General features: G+C 47.6%; 1 protein-coding gene across 4 annotated transcripts in view; it reads right to left on the reverse strand.

The window, feature by feature from the left end:
• LOC147887637 (cilia- and flagella-associated protein 100-like) overlaps positions 1 to 20,771 on the reverse strand; it is a 251,901-nt gene that overhangs the window by 11,942 nt on the left and 219,188 nt on the right. For all 4 annotated transcript variants that reach the window (XM_087393883.1, XM_087393882.1, XM_087393881.1 and 1 more), the window contains one exon: positions 191 to 361. In XM_087393883.1, coding sequence (XP_087250009.1) covers positions 191 to 361 — 171 coding nt within the window. The remainder of the gene's footprint in view (positions 1 to 190; positions 362 to 20,771) is intronic.

Genomic DNA, 20,771 nt, shown 5'->3' on the forward strand with positions numbered 1-20,771 from the left:
TTCACCAAGCTCATATAGATAAAACAAATATTCGCTTACTTTGCAAAAATACAGTTCAAGTAGCCTCCCAATGCCTATACCCATAGGAGAACAATTCAAAAGTTACCACAAACCAGCGACAACAAACTTAAGAAGAGTGTTGTTCTTTGGTTACAATGGCACATAATAATTTCAAATGGTGTATATTTACGTGTGCACGCTCTAAACTCCTTTCAGCTCTTTTCTCTTGCTCTATCCGTTGTTTCTCCATTTTTTCTTCCCGCAGTGCTAGTCTCCTTTGCTTCTCTCGTGCTTTCTCAGTTTGCTCAATAAATTCAGAGGGTATGCCCTCTAGAGCAGCAATACTTTCTTCCAACTTAGCCTGCATAGATCATGATGCATACATTCAGTCAGCAAAAGAGCACTTACTGTATGATAACAAACTAAGTAGTTAAGTAATTAAGAAAACACCTAAAGTATAATATAAGTGGGCAGTCGTAACCACATGTGCATGCTAGAGGAATAGAAATGACAAGAGAGGGAATGATGCATCAGCAGTTCCCCATTGTTCCTCAACTCTCCTCATTCCCTAGCTTCTTCTTGCCCTAGCTTCCTCCCCTGGCCCTCTATTCTCCCTCCCTGCTTCCCTAGCTTCTCTTGTAGCCACCTTCACTAGTGGCAGCAAATTGTGGCAGTTTTTGCAGGGGTCTTGCTGCATTTAAATTCGCCTCCTTTCTCCACCTATGACTGCTCAGTTGTCAGGGTTTGGAAAGCTGTAATCACCTACTTCAAAAACGAATTATCTATTCCAAGAAGAGCGCCTACAACAGCTCCAAAAATGAGGTCTGTCAGCTCCAACATCAGCGCCTTCGACAGATCCAAAAAACGAATTTTGTCAGTTTTAGATTTCAGTCCCAAAACCGAATTTTGAAGCTGCTCCATACATACTGCTGCAAATCACGATTTTCTTTTTCTATTTCTTTTCAAAAAAAACTTCTATTAGGTATGTATGAAACTCCAAGAGCAAGGCTCAAGGGAGAAGTACATCACGCAGTGCATGAAATAAAAATTTATAACAATCAAGCTCCTTTGTGAAAGAGCTGGAAAATAACCAAGGTTGAGGTTAATAGTGCCACCTCAACCATGTGAGGGGCTTCGAGAAGAAAGGGGAGCCACTCCACTCCCCCAAGAAAACCTTCCAAACAGTTCCATACCTGCTGCTAGGAGAATCTGCCCCAATTCGCTGGTATTTTATGCCAGGGAAGCTACATTTCAAATCATACAGCTTTGGTGTAATTATGCCTGGGGATAATAGCTGCTCAACTTCGGGATTACCTGCCGCTCCAAGACCTGCTCCTTTCAAAGAATTCAACAGCTCCAAGAAGGTGTCTTCAGCAGATCCAACTTCAATTTCATTTGCAGCAAGTATCAGCTCCAAGAAGGCTCCAATTCCTGCTTCAAACTAGTGTAGCCTTGATTCTGCCCTTTCCTCTATCAGCCCTTAACCCTCCCCTCTCATCCCCTCCCTCTCCTCTCTCAGCCCCTAACTCAGCCCCTCCTTCTGGCTCTCTCTCCTTAGAACTCTCTTAGGTTCCATGCCTGTCCTCCTAGCCCTTCCCCCTTGAATTATCTCAGGTTCCCAGCCTCCGTCCTCCTACCCTCTCTCTCAATCCTCTCCAAACGATTGACGGATCATCATCGGTTTGAATCGTCCTTCCATCCTTGATAGACGAGTGGCAACCCATCTAGTCAATCCTCGTCCACTTCCATCTTTTATAGGCAAAGGCTACCCATCCATTCAATCCTCGTCCACTTCCATCAGCCGCGAGAACATGTATCCAAAAGATGAGCTGCTGCAGTTGCAAAAGCACGTCGAGCTTGAGAGCTCTACCACTCTCTTCACATGCATCCATGGGTCCCACCCCTCCACATTAGAAGCTAGTGATTGGATGCTTGCGGCCTTCTTTGAGGAAAGGGCCCTGCACCTCACCAACATTCATTTATTGGGATGAGGATTCTTTCAAGTGGGTTTTGACACTCCTAGAGCTGCGAGTAATGTGCTCAATGCCAACCCTGTGGTAGTTGGTTTTAGGAAGATATTCTTCAAGCCCTTCTCTCTTGGATTTGACCCAGTAAGAGGACAGGCAGATGGCATCTCTATTTATCATATTTCCACGTCTGCCCTAGGTGTACCATCAGCTCTTTTTCCACGATCAGAGCTTCTTTTGGAGAAATCTTGAGATCCCCCCCCCCTTGGTCTCCTCTTCAGCAGTAGAGGCAATCGAATTGGATGGGGTACCTACAGTTAGGGTCATTGTCTCTAATCCTAACATTTCTGATAATTACATCATGCTCCAACGCATGGATGGCTCTCTCTTTCTACAAAGAGTCAAGATAGCAAGCAAGCAGGACTAGTGCCAAATTTGCAAGATCTTTGGGCATTTGCCAGAGATCGCCCCAAGTAGAAGAAAAGACAAAACTCTCTCACCCGAGAGAGTGTACCTTCGGCAAAGCCTCCACGTCCCGTATCTGCTGCTGGCCCATGCCAAATAGAGTGAGAGTGACTTCTCCACCACATATTGATCAGGAGGGGCCCCTCATCCACCTCGGACCCTATTCCTCGTGTATCTTTTGGCATTTCCAATCTTGTCCGGAATAGTATTGCTCCAAATCCCTCTCAAGTGGATAGGACCAGTGATGCTTCTCCTACATATTTTCTTTGAGATCCTAAACCCTTAGCAGAGTAGTCCTTTGCTTTCCAGACTCTAGATCCTTCTGAAGTCACGGTCACAGCTATATTGGATCCAGTCTTGGGCAAGACCAGTAATACTTATCCAACAAATCTTCCTCGAGGTCTTGGACCCTCTTCTTTAGAGGAGCCCCTTCTTCCTCCACTTTCCAAACTCCCTCCATTAATCGAGGGAAGAGGGTGGCTGTTGTCTCATCACCTTCTCCGAGTGCAAGGATTTTACACACCTCGGTGCCAAGCATCTTGCACAGGAACTCTTTCTTGGCCTTGATGGATTATGGTGATAGGTTTTGAATGTCCCATGGCGATCAGTACCTCATGTGATAGATGGAGTGGTAGGTATTCTAGGGCTTGGATGAGGAAGTCCTCTTTGTAGAAGGCCATCTTGGTCATGTGGTTGTGTAGAGGATATCCATGTCCTCTGCATCCTCCATGTTGCATCATCTCCTCCCTCCTTGCTACCTGCCCTCCCTGCACCCTCTTCTGCTTGCTACCTCTCCCTCTAGCCTTATCTCCCTCGACTCCTTGCCCCTCACCCCACTCTCTCTTCCCCTTGCTTCCTTCCTTTCCGCCCTGCCCTCACGCTACTAACCCCCCCAGGTTGCCTCCCATTCTCTCCCGCCACCTCACTAGAAGCATTCTCTCCCTAACACGCAGCCTACTAACTCTCCCAGCAGCTTGCAGCCTGCTCTCCCTAACCCATAGCATTCTCCTTGTTGCTTGCTAACATGTTGCATCTCTTTCCCTACCCATTGCCTACCTCTCCTTATCTCCTCTACTAACCCTATCTTTCAGAATCCCAATGGAGCTCTGGTAGGCTTCCAACCCCTAGAGCTGAGCTGGAATTTCCTCGCATTACTGACCGTGTAACGAAAGAAGGGGATGCCCTTCTCTCGGTGCCCTTCATCTATCCAATCCCATTCCCTAGGGTCCCACTGCAAAAACTTAATTGGGTACCACTGTGAAAGAGAGTCATGCTCCATGAAGCCCACTATCCTGACTGGCTGAAACGGTACCTCCAACAAGATATCGTCTGTGGATCTGAACAGCCTGCCCCCCGAAGAAACATCAAATACTAAGGCATCCTCATGTGGGTCAAGAAAAGCAATCACCTGTAAAGGAACTCCCAATCTGGAAAATGCCCCCATCCACGTGGAGCAAGTAGTAGGCATGTCATATGTGTCCACCCAATCCAAGGGCAAGGCTGCATCAATCTGTTGGACTCTCCCTGCACTCCCACTGAGATTAAGAACCATCTTGGCCTGTTGGTCTGTAGGAAGCTTTCTGAAGGCTTTCCATGCTCCCACTGTAGATGCAGGGCCCCTCTCCCATCTTGGCCACTGCATGTAAGGTTTTTATTACTTGTAAGATTGGCACCAAAGTATGGATAGCAGAGGAACTTACACAAGCTCAACTTAAGATTAAGGCAACTGAATTAGCTAAAGTTAGCGCTAGTTTTGCTTTGCAGTTGGCAGCTTTGCAGACGGAAGAGCAAAAACGGCCTTCGGATGCTTGGTTCAGGAGCGCCTTGCTGCAGCAAGGACTCATCAACAAACATTGCTTGATCAGAGAGCAGAGTACGGCTTTCATGCACGGGAGCCCTTCTAGATTCAGATGGGTGCCAAAGTGAATAAACACTTTTTCTCTACTCTTGGCCCTAGACATAGTAAACAGAGTGTATCCCAGCTTATTGACTTACATGGGGTTTTACAGACAGATCCAGATGATGTCATGCGCATAGCTTCAGATTTCTATGCCACCCTTCTTACTGCAGATCCTGACACACAGCATAGAGAGGATGCTAGACAGGTTATTTGGCAGAGCATCCCTATGTTGGTGAAACCGGATATGCATGTTTTGCTTGATGCACCTTTCACCAACACAGAGTTCAGGACTGCACTTTCAGCCCTTCACAAGGACAAGTGCCCAGGTTCGGATGGCCTCACCCCTTCTTTCTTCATTGCATTTTGGGATATGATTGGAGACTACATTACATCAGCCCTGCAGGACATTTGGGACTCTGGCAAGATGCGCGGGTCGCTCATAGAGAGTCTCATCCAACTTATCCCGAAAGGAGGTTGCAAAAATTGAGTGTCCCACTGGAGGCCTATCACACTTTGGGAGGCATGTTACAAGATTCTGGACAAGGCATTTAGCCTCCGATTGTAGCCCCTTCTCCCAGATCTTATTCATGACACTCAGACGGGATTTATACATGGCAGAAGCATTTTTTATAACATTTTCTCCTTTTGGGAAGCTTCAGAGTGGGCCATGTAGAGTGGCCAGAATCTAGCCATTCTACTCTTGCATTTTGAGAAAGCTTACGACAGAGTAGATTGGGGTTTTTTGGGGGGCACCCTTCTACGCTTTGGCTTTACAGATGCTTCGATTAGAGGTGTTTCCTCTTTGTACAGATCAGCCCACAGCTAGGTACTTATTGGTGGGGTAAGGGGTGAGAGATTTCAGATTTCCAGATCAGTCCATCAGGGATGCCCCCTTGCTCCTTTTCTTTTTTTGTTCGTGGCTGAAGCTATGAGTATCTATATTTGATCTCAAGCTGACATCTTTGGGCTGAGACTTCCCATCAGACGGGAAGAGGAGTTATTGACAATGAGTTGGTAGATGGCACGGCAGTTTACTTGGATGCCACACCACAAACGTTCACTTCTTTCAGGACAGCATTGGATTTATTTTGCCTGGCGGCGGGGACGCAGATAAATTGGCATAAATCCAATGGCTTTTGGATCAGTGACGAGGACACTCCAGATTGGGGGCTTGACATAGGTTTCACTTGGGTTCAGAGGGGTGTGCCAGCCAGATATTTGGGCTGCTAGGTCGGCTTGGAAATTTCCTCCACGTAGCAGTTTGCTCCTGTGTTGGAGAACATCAGGAGGAAGCTCCTCTTTTGGGGCTCAGCCAAGCTGGACCTTGCCTCTAGAGTTGTGATGGTCAACCAGGTCCTCTTGGCCATGGCCTGGTTTGTTTGTTCTTGTTGCTGCCGTTCTAGGGATTGCATCATTCAGCTCAGGAGACCGATCAGAAATTCCTTTGGAGTGGGCTTGATGGCACAACATATGTTCTAGCCAGGGTGGCTTGGGAGACCCTCATCCTTCCTACACAGGAAGGGGGTCTCAATATTCATGATCCAGATTTATAGTGCAGAGCTTTACTCTACAAGATGGTGGCGCAGGGACTTATGTCAGGGCAGGAGCCGTGGAAGGCCTTTTTTATTAGCAGCGAAGGTCTCCAACCTCTACTACTGAGCTGGAATCTCCTGGCAAAACTGACCGTGTGGTTGAAAGAAGGGGATGCTCTTCTCTCGATGCCATGCGTCAATCCACTCCCACTCTCCAGGGTCCCACTGCAAATGCCTAATGGGAACTCCCCCGTAGAGCCAAAGTCTCCAAGATCCATTGGAGAGAAGCCGGGGGTCTGGGTCAAGGAACCACTTTGAATTTGATCCCTGCACCAAAAGACCTACAACCCTGATAGGCCGAAAGGTAGACTCAAGCAAGATGTCCTCTGTGGACCTGAATAATGTGCCACCATCATGCACATCAAAAACCAAGGCATCCCCATGTGCATCTCGAAAGGCCAAAACCTGAAGAGGAACACCCCCTCTCGTAAAAGCACCTGCCCAAGTGGAGCAAGTGAGTGGCATAGCATCTGTGTCTACCCAATCCGCTAGAAGGGCTGTCTCAATCTGCAAGATCCACCCTGCACTCCCTCTTAGATGTCTTGTAAACTGAGATTTAGTCTCCTCTAGAAGCCTCCGGAAAGCTTTCCATGACCCCAAAGATGAGACAGGTCCCCTCTCCCATCTGGACCACTGCATGTAGAGTGAAGCACCAAGTGGTCTGCCAAGATCATCCAATATATTGTCATTCCACATGACCGGTTGCCTATCAATCTCTTCACGAGAGGAAGGGGGAATCCTCCAAAGAGTGCTCCTGAAGCTGGCCCATGCTTTCACGATGGCAACCATGAGAGGGGATGAAGGAGACCTGAGGTGTGTTGCGGTGAAGATCCATCTAATGCTGCCCATCCAGTCCCCTCCTGAAGAAGGTGTGCATTTGGTATCACTGCGGATTTGCAGAGGTGCTTCTGGAGGAGACTCTGGAAATCCCACAAGAATAGAAAGATCACTCTTTTATTTTGGCTTTCTATCCATGGTGGGATTTGCAGTGAACCTTTGGAGATCGGAGCTGACCCTACTTGCCCTCGTTGCCTCTCCGCTTTGGAGATGATTCAGCATTGCTTATGGGATTGCAGACAAGCGAGGATGATTTGGATGGGGATAGCCAGGATTTTCAGCACTTTGTGCACTCCCCATTCTTTATGACATGGGGCTTAGTGGCTTGGCTTTCTATCCGGATAAATTTGATAGCTCACAAATGTGGTTCCGACCCACTTGATAGTCATTTTGATATATGATTTTATTCGGTTTCCCCTCCATTTATATCCTCAATTCGGACATATGGAATACTATAGGCAACTGCCCTACTCCAAGCACTAGACACTCATAACTAACCTGAAGGGAATGACTATCGTAAGAACAACAAGCTAATAGCTATTGTGAGCTGAGAAGAGAGAAGAAAACTGCATTGGCTTCTCCAATATAGGTGTGACCTTCATGAACCATCGGCATGCAACCTAAATCTCCATTTGACCGATGCATGCCTGATGTCATAGCTCCACGTGCTCTTGACATTTGGCAGCTATATTTAGTCACTTAAGAACCTCCATGTTTCTACGTCATCGAGCATCGTTAGCTCCCATGCTTTCACCAGACCAATCACATACTTTCAAATCACTAGACTAAGTTCAAGGCACCTAAGGCCCCCAAGAGGATTTCGCTAACATTGTTGAGGAGGACCGATGTGTCACATCACTCTTGATCATGTTTGTCAGTCTTTCATAGGTTTATCATCAGCTCCTTGCCGCGATTGGAGCTTCTTTTGGGCTGGTCACAGATAACCCCCCTTGGTTTAGCCTCTTTTGAAGCAAGCCTATTAAGCTTTCCTTACTCCATTCACCTTGGGTTTTGATCCTGTTGATGAGGAGGGCAGACGAGTCATCTCACTCTTTATTTCTCTTTTCCAACATAGAGTTTAGACCGCCTACAAACCGGTTCAGGGCAGGATCATGTAGGACCTTTGGGCATGTCGTGCTAGAGAATACCAAAAGAAGAAGAAAAGGCCCAAGATGTCTTTAGTTATGCGGCCAAGCCTAGTCTTCATCAGAGTGATCCTGCAGGAACAAGAATGGAGAAGAGTTGTGAACACAAGAGAACAAGAAGTGAACACAATTGAACTCCAACTGAAATGTTCAAATGAAACAATACGAGTACTTAATATATATAGTACCCAAGTATTGGTCAACCATATAGTTGACTTATGGCCTACAACAGCATATCATTGTAAATATCTCTACAAATCCCCCCTCAATGATATGGCTGAAGTACTCTGGAGTCTGGTCTCAGTAGTACCAAAAGTACCATGGTTGCACAAATTCATCCACATGTGGATATAGCAACCTATGGGAGTACAAAAGAAAACAATGTCCTTTTACAACCCTCCTTTACATTGTTTGTATGTCTCTTATGCCCCCAATCCATGTCGATGTTGTGTGAAAAGAGGCGCTTACAGGCTTTTAGTGAAGATATGGGACACATTGTCCTCAATGGAACAATATGTAAGGTCGATAAAGCCATCTATACTACAATCCTGCACATAATAATAGTGATTCTCAATGTGCTTCATGCGAGCATGAAATACAGGATTGTTTCCAATAGCAATGCAACTCTGGCTGTCACAGAAGATCTGAGTTGTGTCACCATCCTGAGCATGATGCAAGTCATGCAGAAGCTTCCTCAACATACATTCCATAGTGGCTGAATTCGCAGCTTTGTACTCTGCTTCACTACTCGAGAGAGACACTCGGTCTTGCTTCTTACTGAGCCATGAGATACATGTTGAGCCCAATGAGAAGCAATAGCCGGAAGTGGACCTACGATCATCTATGTCCCCTGACCAATCTGAGTCTGTAAAGCCACTCAGAGAAATGTTACCATTTGGAGCATAATGCAGCCCATAGGTAAGTGTACCATGTACATAACGGAGTACCCTCTTCACTGCATTCCAATGCGTGACTGTGGGACAATGCATGAAATGAGATAGAAGCCCTGTGGCATAGGCAATGTCTAGCCGCGTAGAGCATAAGTAAATCATACTACCAAGAAGTCGCTTGTACAAAGTACCATCAAATTTTTCAGCCTCATCATGCTTACTCAGCTTGAGTCCTTTTTCCAATGGAGTGGCTGAAGGAACATGGTGGAGAGAGAGAGAAAGAGTAGACTAGGGAGAGAGGAAGTGATACTCAAAGAGAGACATAATGAAATGGAAATGAAATGACTATAGCAATGAACCAAAATGAAAGTACTCACATATAGACTAAAGAGCTTGTAGCTTGATACTTGATTGATTTGACACTAGACAAGTACAGCTCTTATATAAGAGCACATACACACATATGAACACCTATGCATATGGGATAACTCCCAATATGACACGTGGCATCCATAGGACTCAGTAGACTATAAAACACCTACTAGACACCTAGTACACTCATTTTGACTCACTTTGGCTTCATATTCCAACACCCCTCCATGAAGGCAAGGTGAGAGACTACTGGAATGGAACCAAGAACAGAACATGACAATGACGGTCTAAGGTGAGGGACTATTGGAATGGAACCAAGAACAGAACATGACAATGACAGTCGTCAAACTGTGCACCCTATGTAACTTAGAAGCTAAAGTCTGAGCGTGTTCAAAGGTTGATCCAAGCACTCTCATGGCTTGAGACTCAACATGTTCAGAGGCTCACGTTATAGCATGGCTACATGACCAGCTCATAGGTCTAGGAATACACCAACATCTTGGAACTCGGCTAGGCCTGATAACGAGACCTATCAGAGCCAATACATGGCTCCCACAATACATCCCCCTCTAAACCTATCAAAGCCAATACATGGCTCCCACAATACATCCCCTCCTAGCTCTAGGGGTTAATGAGAGACATGGAGCCACACACCAAAACAAAATAGAAAAATACATCTTTTTAGGAAGACTATCCAAGGCAGAGAACCTTTGACTCAACACACATGATTTATTTGCATTCATTTTGGGGGACAACCTAGGGCAAAGTATCCTTGACTCAAACAAGAAAGTAGTAAAGATATATTTCATTCATTTTATGCATAGCAAGGTCAGAGAACCCATGTGCCCGAAGTAGCTGCCGCACAAAAGTGAGCACATCCTGCTCGTCGATGATGTGTAGAAGATGCTCATGTCGAGGATGCCTCGGAAGATGTGTCGATGAAGACCATATGAGCAGCTACCAAGGGAGATCACGTCATGACTCTCAATGTGCCGATTAGAGAGTCACCGAATCCGCAGAAGAGGCTCAAAAAAATGAGCGAAAGTGCTTAAAAAAATGAGTGAAAATGTACTGTAAAAGATGACAAGGTGTGAAAGAGTATTCCCCACTGTCGGAAGCCTCAAGTCAATGTACCGGAGTATCGGTACAGTCGAAATGACTTGTGGGTAAGCTAGGGAAGCTCAAGTCACTGGTGGAGGTCAAGGAGTGCAAATCTGAGCAAAAAATGCCAAAAAGTAGCCTAAAACTGCTCGGAATTGCCTTCCGACAAGTTGTACGGACTCCTAGCACTGTCGCGCATCCGCCTGCAGAGGTCCATACGGACGGAAAGAAATCGATTTTTTTTTCTCGAAATGGTGCGGGACAGGGTCGTTTATGTTTGGAAAGGCCAAAATGTCAAAAAGCGTCAAAATCGGACCTCAAAAGGTCAAAAAACAGCCCTCGACTGCTCCCAAACAAGTTTTTTTTTTTTTTTTTGGCAAAAAAGAGACTTCTATTAAGTAAGAAAGAAACTTGCTAGAGCAAGCTCTGAGCGGAAATACATCATGCTAAGCATGTAATAAAAACACCTCAGCAAAATGAGGTAGAAAGAAACCAAGACTGAGGCTGAAAATACCAACTCAACCTTGTAGAAGTCTCAGCAAGGAAGGGAGAGTCTCTCCAATCCCTGAGAAAAGTAACTCTCCTGGAGGAGGCTGCTCGAGAGGATCCCTGCATGGTCCCCTCAGAGTGTGTACCGTATCTGTCCAAGTACTGGCCAAGATCAGAGAAGGGTGAACCTGAGAACCCTCCATAGCCTCAGTGCATCTGGCTCTCCAAATGTGCCATGCTGCAATGCTAGCTAAAACCTCCCATGGAGAGTCAACCGAGGAATAAGCAGCCCTAAAGAGAGTGGCCGGAACATCCTCTAAAGAGCACGACTCCACAAGGTGTCGTCGGATGTGTAGAGCCCAAGACGAGTCATGTCTCTCGAAGAAAACCTGGGGCCCTGAAAAAGTGAGCCAAGCCATTGATCATCAGGTCATATAGAAGGGGAGGCGAACAAAAGTGCTGAAAAGTCTTGCAATCCCCTTCCATATGATTCTTGCATGTCTGCAATCCCAAAGGCAGTGCTGTGCGCTGGTTGCTGCTGCTGCTCCCCGCTCCTCCTGCTCCCCTCCTCGCTGCCCCCTCCTCTCCCCCCCTCTCTCCCCTTCTTCCCCTGCGCGCTGCCCTCTCCCTTGCGTGCTGCCCCTCCCTCCCTACCTGCTGCAACCTGCTCCCCCCTTGCACTGCAGCCTGCTCCCCCCGCGCCTGCTGCTGCTCCCCCCCGCTGCAGCCTACTCCCCCCCGCGTGTTGCTGCCTCCCTGCACGGCCCCCCCCGTGCTGCTGCCTGCACGACCCCCCCCCCCCCCCCGGCCCCCTCCCCTCTCCCCCTGCTCTTCCTTGCTCCCCCCCCCTCTCTCTTTGCCTCCGCATCCCGGCCCCCTCTCCTCCCCTCTCCTCCAGTCCTCCTCTCCTCCTTCCCCTCTCCTCTAGATGCTGCATTTCAGGTCATCACATATCTGTACCGAGTTAGGGAATATGGGGATTATACCTCGGGGCGTAGCACGCTACCATGGATAGCTTTATCCTCTTCCATGGCACTTGCAGCAGGAGGAGATCAGAGGTGCTGGTATGCACGTACAGAGAGATGGTTTGAGCGACTTGGGCTCCACATGGATAGACTACCTCCCTTCCAGTATAGCATGGATGCTCCGTTCTCTCCCCTCTTATCACACGAGGTCAACCAGGTTATCCGTGAGGATCTACTACAGCTACACACTTTTTGGACCTAGTTGGAACCGAGTGAACTCCCAATGAAGCTTAGCTTCTACAGAGATCACTTCTTACATATCACAGGGGAGGGTTTCATTGACCCACCAGGATACACACAGATTCACCTACCCCACTCAATGAGGATCTCTCTTGGGCAGTTCCGGGTCTCTTCACACAGACTTCGCATCGAGCGCGGCAGAGCAGAGCGACTACCCAGGGAGCGGCGCATATGCACACTATGTGACATACAGGAGGTTGAGACAGAGGAGCATTTCATCTTCAGGTGTCCTGTGTACTATGAGATCCGAGGACGTTTCCATTGCCTCTTCAGAGACAGTTATGGGATTTTAGCCCATTTCCTCTCCTACCCAGACCAGCGGTGTTTGGCAGGTTTCATTCATGAGGCACTTAGACACCACGAGAGGATACTTCGAGCACGGAGACAGGAGCAGACTTCTTCCTCGGTTGATCCCTCTCAGAGCTCTATCATGGAGTTCTTTCAACTGGATCACATGGACCCCAACGAGATGCGGCCTCGACATGACCGTGACCCGAAACTCGTGACCCGACAGCTCAGACAGAGGGTCGACACACAGATCACACTTGGAGACATTCCCTCCTTGTTTAGAGTTGGAGCCCGACCGACGGGGGTCACAGTAGCCCTGGTTAAACGTAGAGCTACGACCAAGAGACGTGCCAGGACCGCACCTCTGAGTGGCTGACAACACTCTATTGCCGACTTCATGCCTCCACTGCCTCATCCATCCCAATATCTTGCTGTTGCTGGGGATGATGATGATATTGATGATGATGCTGAGATTGATATATAGTCGACCACTGACATCACTATGTTGTACTTCGGACTTAGTACTGCCATTCTGCATTTTTGGCATTTTGCATTTTGCATTGGTATGGACGCTCGTTTAGTAGCTCCACTACCACAGCTCGTTGTATCAGGATTTTCACAGTCTCATAGACCCATCGGTCTTCCGAAGACTTTAATAAACTTTCTTTCTTTCTTTCTTTCTTTGTACTCCTCCTCTCCTCCTCCTCTCCTCCGCTCCTCCTCTCCTCTATCCTCCCCTCCTCTCCCTTCCTCCTCCTTGCTGCCCCCTTGCTGACTCCTCCTTCTTGGCTGCTTCTTCTCTCTCCCTTATTCCTTCACCCTCTCCTTCATCTGGAGTATCCCTATTCTCTTATAGGGGTCTCTTGGGTTTCAAGAAAGCAGATGGAGTTATTTTTTTTTTGTGTTTGAATCGGCCAACACACCTCGATTGACGAATGGGTTCCCATTTAGTCAATCTGTCTCGGCTCACACTGGCCGCGAGAACTGCCACTTTCTTAAAAGACGAGCTGAGCAATTGCAAAAGGATTTGGAGCGTGAGTGTTCCACGACTCTCTTTGCACGCATTATTTCAGATGACCACATCATGCTACAGCGACCCAATGGGTCTTTCTTCTACCAGAGATTTGAGGTTGCAGGTCGGTAGGACCAATGCAAGATTTGCACATCCTCGGGACACTTTGCCAGAGATTGCCCAAAGAAGAAAAAGAGGCCCAGAAAGCAACCAGCTCGTACTAGCTTACGACAGAGAGTAGGAGCAAGACCTACCGCTCCACAGCCACGGCCTCAAACACGGGCTCCCCCCCCTCCTAGGGCTACTCGAGTCCCTTCTGCACCCCGCACCACCTCTGGCCCACGGTGGGTTCCGGTCGCGGTTAGGCCCTCTACTTAATTTCACACATCCACCTCTTCGGAGGCTACCCCCTTGGAGCCTCGGGAGGAGACTAGTGTTCAGGAGCCTTGTTTGACTCCACCCTTGGATCAGGCTGTACCTTCCTCAGCAGCCCAGGTTGTTGGCACCTCGTCCGCAGCTCCTTTTGATTAGGATCCAGTACAGGTGCCTCCCTCTTTGGATAGAGGGAAGGGGGTCTTACATTCTCTTCCTGCTTCGGTAGGAATCCTTCGTACCCCCTCCCTAGGACTGGCTTAGCGGAACTCCTTTTCCGCTCTGGAGGATCTCTCTAACCTCCCAAATGATGATTTTGTACCCTCCGCTTTTGGAGAGCCAGTTATCGGCATCCCTTTTGAGAGATCCTTCTCTCTCTCACCTGTGGACTTTCCTCCCCTTGGACCTCGTGTGTATGGCAGGAGGTCAGCTCCGGTAGAGGTTTCTTTTTTCGCCACTAGGTCGAGTAAGGTATTCCAACCCACTTCCTCCCGCCGATGAGGATAGCCAGTTGGAATATATAGGGATTGGGCGGCATCCCTCATCGCCATCGCAAAGAGCTGATCAGGAATCAGCTCCATCCAGGTGTTTTAGGTGGTTCCCTAGACATTCTTTTTCTTCAGAAACACAAACTCGATGTCAGAGATTGCTCCAAGTCAGGTAAGCTGCTGCTCTCAGGCCGAACTTTTTGGCTTCCTACCTTGGGAACCAGAGGAGGTACATGCATTTCAGTTTCAGATTGTATTCTCCCTCTGGTCATTGGACACGGTACCATAACCCCCTCCAGGGCCCAGTGGGTTTTACTTCTGATTGACGGACGTAAGGTTGGTTTCCTCAACCTCTATGCTCCGAACAACAAAGGGGACCGTGTTCTGTTTTGGAAAGAGTTGCTCTCGTGGGCTGACGTTGCGGATTCGTGGATTATTGGAGGTGACTTCAACATGGTTGAGGCACCTTCTGATAAGAAAGGGGGCAGAGAAGGTGGTATCCACTCCCTCGAGATAGCAGCCTGGGATGCCTTCTTGTTCAGGTTCAGTGGCAGAGATGTTTGGTCAGATGATGCATTTCATATTCAGTCTCAGTCACTTTTGTTTGCCTGGTCGAACCATAGGGTGCAGATGCCTATCCTTGCTCGGATTGATAGATTCTATGTGGGTGACTGGGCTCTTGATAGAGGGGGGACAGTTTGCATTGCACCTGGTGTTTCCACTTCAGACCATTTTCCAGTAGTTTTATCCATCTCAGAGCCTCATCTGAGAGGACGGTCTCACAGTATCAGGATCCCAAATGCCTTATACATGGATGAGACTCTCACACAGGCAGTGTTGGAGATCAGGGTTTCTCACATGCAAGGGGGGTGGCCGGTCCTTCACATGTGGCCATAGCACTTGCCAATATTAGCGACTTTTATCACTCCGTTGCTAGTGCTCGGCGAGGTGAGGTACTCAGGCGGGAGATTGGTATCCGTCGGCAGTTGGCAGCCTTACAGAGGGAGGAGCAGAGACGACCATGAGATGCTTGGATACAGGAGCGCCTTGCTGCGGCAAGGGCTCACTTGCAGACTTTGCTTGATCAGAGAGCAGAGTATGCCTTCCATGCACGGGATACAGATGGGAGGGAGAGTCAATAAACACTTTTTCTCTACACTTGGTCCCAGACATAGTAGAGAGACTGTCAGGTAGCTTATTGACTCTGACGGCGTTTTGCAGTCCCATCCGGAGACCGTTATGCACTTAGCGATAGCTTTCTATGCCTCCCTACTTTCCATAGATCCTAACACACAGGTCAGAGACGTGGCTAGAGATGAAGTTTGGCAGAGTTTACGTGTGTTGGTCACCCCAGAGATGTTATGCTCACTTGATGCATGCTTTACCAACACAGAATTCAAGACTACTCTCTCTGCCCTCCATAAGGGCAAATGCCCTGGTTCCGATGGTCTTACTCCTTTTTTTATAGCCTTTTGGGATATGATAGGTGATCATATTACTTCAGCCCTGCAGGGCATTTGGGACTCGGGTGAGATGCCGGACTCACTAACCGAGGGACTCATTCACCTTATCCCGAAAGGTGGCAACATGAATTTTGTATCCCATTGGAGACCCATCACTCTTTTGGGCACTCTTTACAAAATCCTTGCCAAGGCGATCAGCATCCGATTACAGCCCCTTCTTCCAGACCTCATCCATGATACTCAGACAGGCTTTGTGCATGGCAGGAGCATTTTTGATAATATCTTTTCCTTTTGGGAAGCCACAGAGTGGGCTATGCAGGAGCGGGCAGAGGCTGGCAGTTCTACTCCTAGACTTCGAGAAAGCCTATGACAGAGTAGATTGGAATTTTCTTGAGGGCACTCTTCTACGGTTTGGATTTTCAGATGCTTGGATTAGAGGGGTGGCCTCCCTTTACAGATCAGCCAACAGCCAGGTTTTGATTGGAAGGGTAAGGGGTGACAGGTTTCAGATTTCCAGATCAGTTTGTCAGGGATGCCCTTTAGTCCCCTTTTTGTGGTAGAAGCTATGAGTATCTTCGTTAGATCTCAGGCTGAGCTTTTTGGGTTGAGATTCCCCTTGAGACAGGAGTAGGAGCTTCTTGACTGTGAGTTGGCTGATGACACTGCTATTTTTATTGAGGCCTCTTCGCAGTCACTTGATTCTTTCCGGACAGCCTTGGATATTTTTTGCTCAGTTGCAGGGGCACACATTAACTGGCATAAATCCTTTGGCTTTTGGATTAGTGATAAGGACACTCCAGGCCGGGGAGTTGACATTGGCTTTTCCTGGATTCAGAGGGGTGTTCCTATCACGTATTTGGGATGCCAGGTAGGATTGGGCATCTCTCTAGCACAGTAGTTTGCCCCGGTACTAGAAAGTATAAGGAAAAAGCTCCTTTTCTGGAGCTCTGCCAAACTCGACCTTGCATCTAGAGTTGTGGTAGTGAGCCAGGTTCTCTTGGCCACCGCCTGGTTTGTGTGTTCTTGCTGGTGCCCGTCTAGGGATTGCATCACTCAGCTTATTAGACCAGTCAGGAATTTTTTATGGAGTGGACTTGATGGCACAACAGATGTTGCAGCGAGGGTGGCCTAGGAGACCATTATTCTCCCTACATGTGAAGGGGGCCTTAATATCATTGCCTTTCTTCATGACTTGGGGCTCGGTCGCATGGTTATCCCTTACTGGGCCCCAGGTGTTTTATGAGGGTGAGCCTTCTTCTTGAGCACTCTCGGTCCGTCGGCACGTGATAGAGCCCTGCTCTCTTCCAGATGTACCACTTACTCCCTTCAGAGCTTCTCATGCTTCAGTGGACACCTCTTGGGAGATTTTGGCTAGCATTTCCTCTTGGCACATTTGGAGAGCCAGATGTACAGAGGCCTTGGATGGCATCCAGATACACCCATCACAGGTGTTCACGGGTATTTGGACTGACACGGTTCACACTTTGATAGCCATATGGGCTAGCATGTAGGGCCCTTCACGGGCAGCCTCTTCTAGAAGGACTATATTTCTTCGAGTTTGGAGGGGTTCTCCCTTTTTCTCGGAGGTTTCTACTAGATTGAGATGGCCTCAATCCTTTTTTTTTGGCTCTTGAGCTTCTCATGCATTGCATGATGTATCCCGTATGGAGCTTGCTCTAACGGTTTTCTTTAATACTTAATAGAAGTCTCTTTTTGGGGGGGAAAAAAAAAAAGGCAGTGCTGTACTGTCTTCGAAGCAGAACGGTAATGAGGGCAAGTAGGGTCAGCCCCAAACCTGGATCTCCAATGATTCACTACTATCCCACCATGAATAGAAAGCCAAAAGAAGAGAGTGATTTTTCTATTCCGGTGTGATTTCCAGAGCCTCTGCCAAAAAAATTTCTGCAAGTCTGCAAAAATCTGATAATTCTCCCAAAACAAGTTTTTGGCGACCAACTAACGAGGAATGTCTGCCAATGCTAAGGGAGAACCACGAACTGATGCGGGAGTGAGCTGAACTCACAAACGAGGACCAGGAGCAATTACTAGGACACCGGAGTACTTGATGGTGAGGAACCATGGTGGGGCAAAGGGAGGGGAGGCTCTACCTTAGAGGAGAGGGGAGCTTCCATTTGCAGGCTTCTCTCATCCTCTAGATAGAGCAAGAAGAAGGGGAAGGTAGGAAGGGAGACTTTGATACCATATGAAGGAATAGGTGGAGAGAGAGAGAGAGAGAGAGTAGACTAGGGAGAGAGGAAGTGATACTCAAAGAGAGACATAATGAAATGGAAATGAAATAACTATAGCAATGAACCAAAATGAAAGTACTCACATGTAGACCAAAGAGCTTGTAGCTTGATACTTGATTGATTTGACACTAGACAAGTACAGCTCTTATACAAGAGCACAGACACACATATGAACACCTATGCATAAGGGATAACTCCCAATATGACACGTGGCATCCATAGGACTCAGTAGACTATAAAACACCTACTAGACACCTAGTACACTCATTTTGACTCACTTTGGCTTCATATTCCAACAGTGGCCACAGGCTTACTATTCTCCATCTTAAATTTCTGCAACAACCCCTTGGCGTATTTGGTCTATGATATAGAAATGCCCTCTTGGGTTTGCCAAAATTCAATGCCAAGACAGTAGTGTAAGAGGCCCAAATCTGTCATGTCAAATGTCTGACAAAGAATGGACTGCACTGTTGCATTTTGCTTAGAATTATTGCCCGTGAGTATGACGTCATCAACATAAACAACCAGCAAGACCAGAGGTTGACCAGTATAAGTACAACAGGCACATAAAGATTGAGAAGACCATCTTTATGTCCCCCAATCAACAATATAATCCACTATGATCTGAGGGTGTAATAAAAACCATGTCCAACCACAAGGGAAAGAAAAGAATCTAAAACTACAATGTAGGTTCCTCTCCTAGTACCTAAAGGAGGAGACCAAAAGGTATGGTCAGGAAAGAAGTTTCCTCGACTTTGGACAATCTTTACATCGATGTTCTATTCCTGAATAGAGAGAATGTCAGTAGGACCCCTTGTGAATCATTTGCCTTTGATGGTAATGAGGCATACCATCGAGGCTTTAAATATTCCAGCTACCAATCCTCATCAACGAGAGGAAATATGCTGGAAAACCTTACCCGACCTAGTAGCAGAAACACATCCCTCCTATGTAGAAGAGAAGGAAATTCCATAGGGAAAGGGGTCCCTACACCTGTGGAAGAAGATGCTCTGTCGACTGGAAAACTAGGAACCGTGTCACTAAAAGTAAAGGGCACAAACTCTTATCTCTCCAAAAATGGCAAGAGGATTGAGAGAGTTCCTCTAAACCAAACATAGTGCATGAGTCCATAAAATCCATGCCTGTAAAAGAGTTGAAGATGTAGGAGCCAAATCCTTTTCTTGATCAATGAAGGGTGTCTGTAGACCTAACAAGGAAGGGGTTGCTTGAATAGGAGGCCTTTTCTTGGAAGATGGTGTGAGGAAGCATCATCGCTTGGTGTCCACCCAATCCAAGGGCAAGGCTGCATCAATTTGTTAAACTCTCCCTGCACTCCCTCTGAGATTATGAGCCACCTGGGCCTGTTGGTTTGCACGAAGCCTCCTGAAGGCTTTCCATGCTCCCACAGAAGATGCAGGGCCCCTCTCCCATAGTGCATGAGTCCATAAAATCCATGCCTGTAAAAGAGTTGAAGATGTAGGAGCCAAACCCTTTTCTCGATCAATGAAGGGTGTCTGTAGACCTAACAAGGAAGGGGTTGCTTGAATAGGAGGCCTTTTCTTGGAAGATGGTGTGAGGAAGCATCATCGCTTGGTGTCCACCCAATCTAAGGGCAAGGCTGCATCAATCTGTTAAACTCTCCCTGCACTCCCTCTGAGATTATGAACCACCTGGGCCTGTTGGTTTGCACGAAGCCTCCTGAAGGCTTTCCATACTCCCACAGAAGATGCAGGGCCCCTCTCCCATCTGGGCCACTGCATGTAAAGAGAAGGTCCAATTGAGCTGCCATGCTCATCCAAAATAATGTCGTTCCACATGATAGGCTGCCTTTCAGTATAGCAACCATAAGAGGGGAAGAAGGAGATCCAAGGTGGGCTGTGGTGAAAACCCATCTGGTACTGTGTATCCAATCATCTCCTAAAGTGGTTGTGCGATAGTGTATGCATCTGATAAAAAAGTCCTTCCAAGGCTTTTGCCCTGGCACAAGTCCTGTCACAACGACCTTGCAGAGTAAAGCTCTGCAATCCGGGTCGATGATATTCAAACCCCATTCTCTTGTAGGAAGAATCAAGGTCTCCCAAGCCACCCTGGCTGTAACATCAGTTGTGCCATCTAGACCACTCCATAAAAAGTTTCGTACGGGCCTCTTGAGCTGAGTGATAAAATCCCTAGAGTGGCACCAACAAGAGCATACAAACCATGCTGTGGCTAGAAGAACCTGGTTAACCACCACCACTCTGGATGCCAAGTCAAGTTTGGCTGAGCTCCACAAAAGGAGCTTTCTTCTTATGCTCTCCAACACCGGAGCAAACTGTTGTGAAGGAGAGATGCCCACCCCAACCTGGCAGCCCAAATATCTGATGGAGACACCCCTCTGTACCCAAGTGAAACCAATATCATTACCCCGCAAATCCAAAAACCATTGGATTTATTCCAATTAATGTGTGCACCTGCAGCCGTGCAAAATAAATCCAAGGCTGTCCGGAAGGAAGTAAGTGTCCTAGGGGAGGCATCCAAAAAAACAGCCGTGTCATCTGCCAACTCACTATCCAGGAGCTCTTCTTCCCAGTGGAGAGGAAGCCTCAGCCCATAAATATCAGCTTGAGATCTAAGGTAGATACTCATAGCTTCCGCCACAAACAGAAAAAGAAAAGGGGCAAGAGGGCATCCCTGGCGGACTGATCTACTGATCTTAAATCTGTCCCCTCTAACCCCCCCAATAAGCACCTGGCTATGGGCTGATATGTAGAGAGAGGATACTCCTCTAATCCATGCATCTGAAAAACCAAAGCGAGATAGAGTACCCTCTAAAAAATCCCAGTCTACTCTGTCGTAAGCTTTCTCAAAGTCCAAGAGTAGAATGGCCAACCTCTGGC

Source organism: Dipteris shenzhenensis, chromosome 22 (assembly GCF_047967505.1).
Source record: "Dipteris shenzhenensis isolate YYH24624 ecotype China chromosome 22, Dip_SZ_1.0, whole genome shotgun sequence".
NCBI classification, from domain to species: Eukaryota; Viridiplantae; Streptophyta; class Polypodiopsida; order Gleicheniales; family Dipteridaceae; genus Dipteris; species Dipteris shenzhenensis.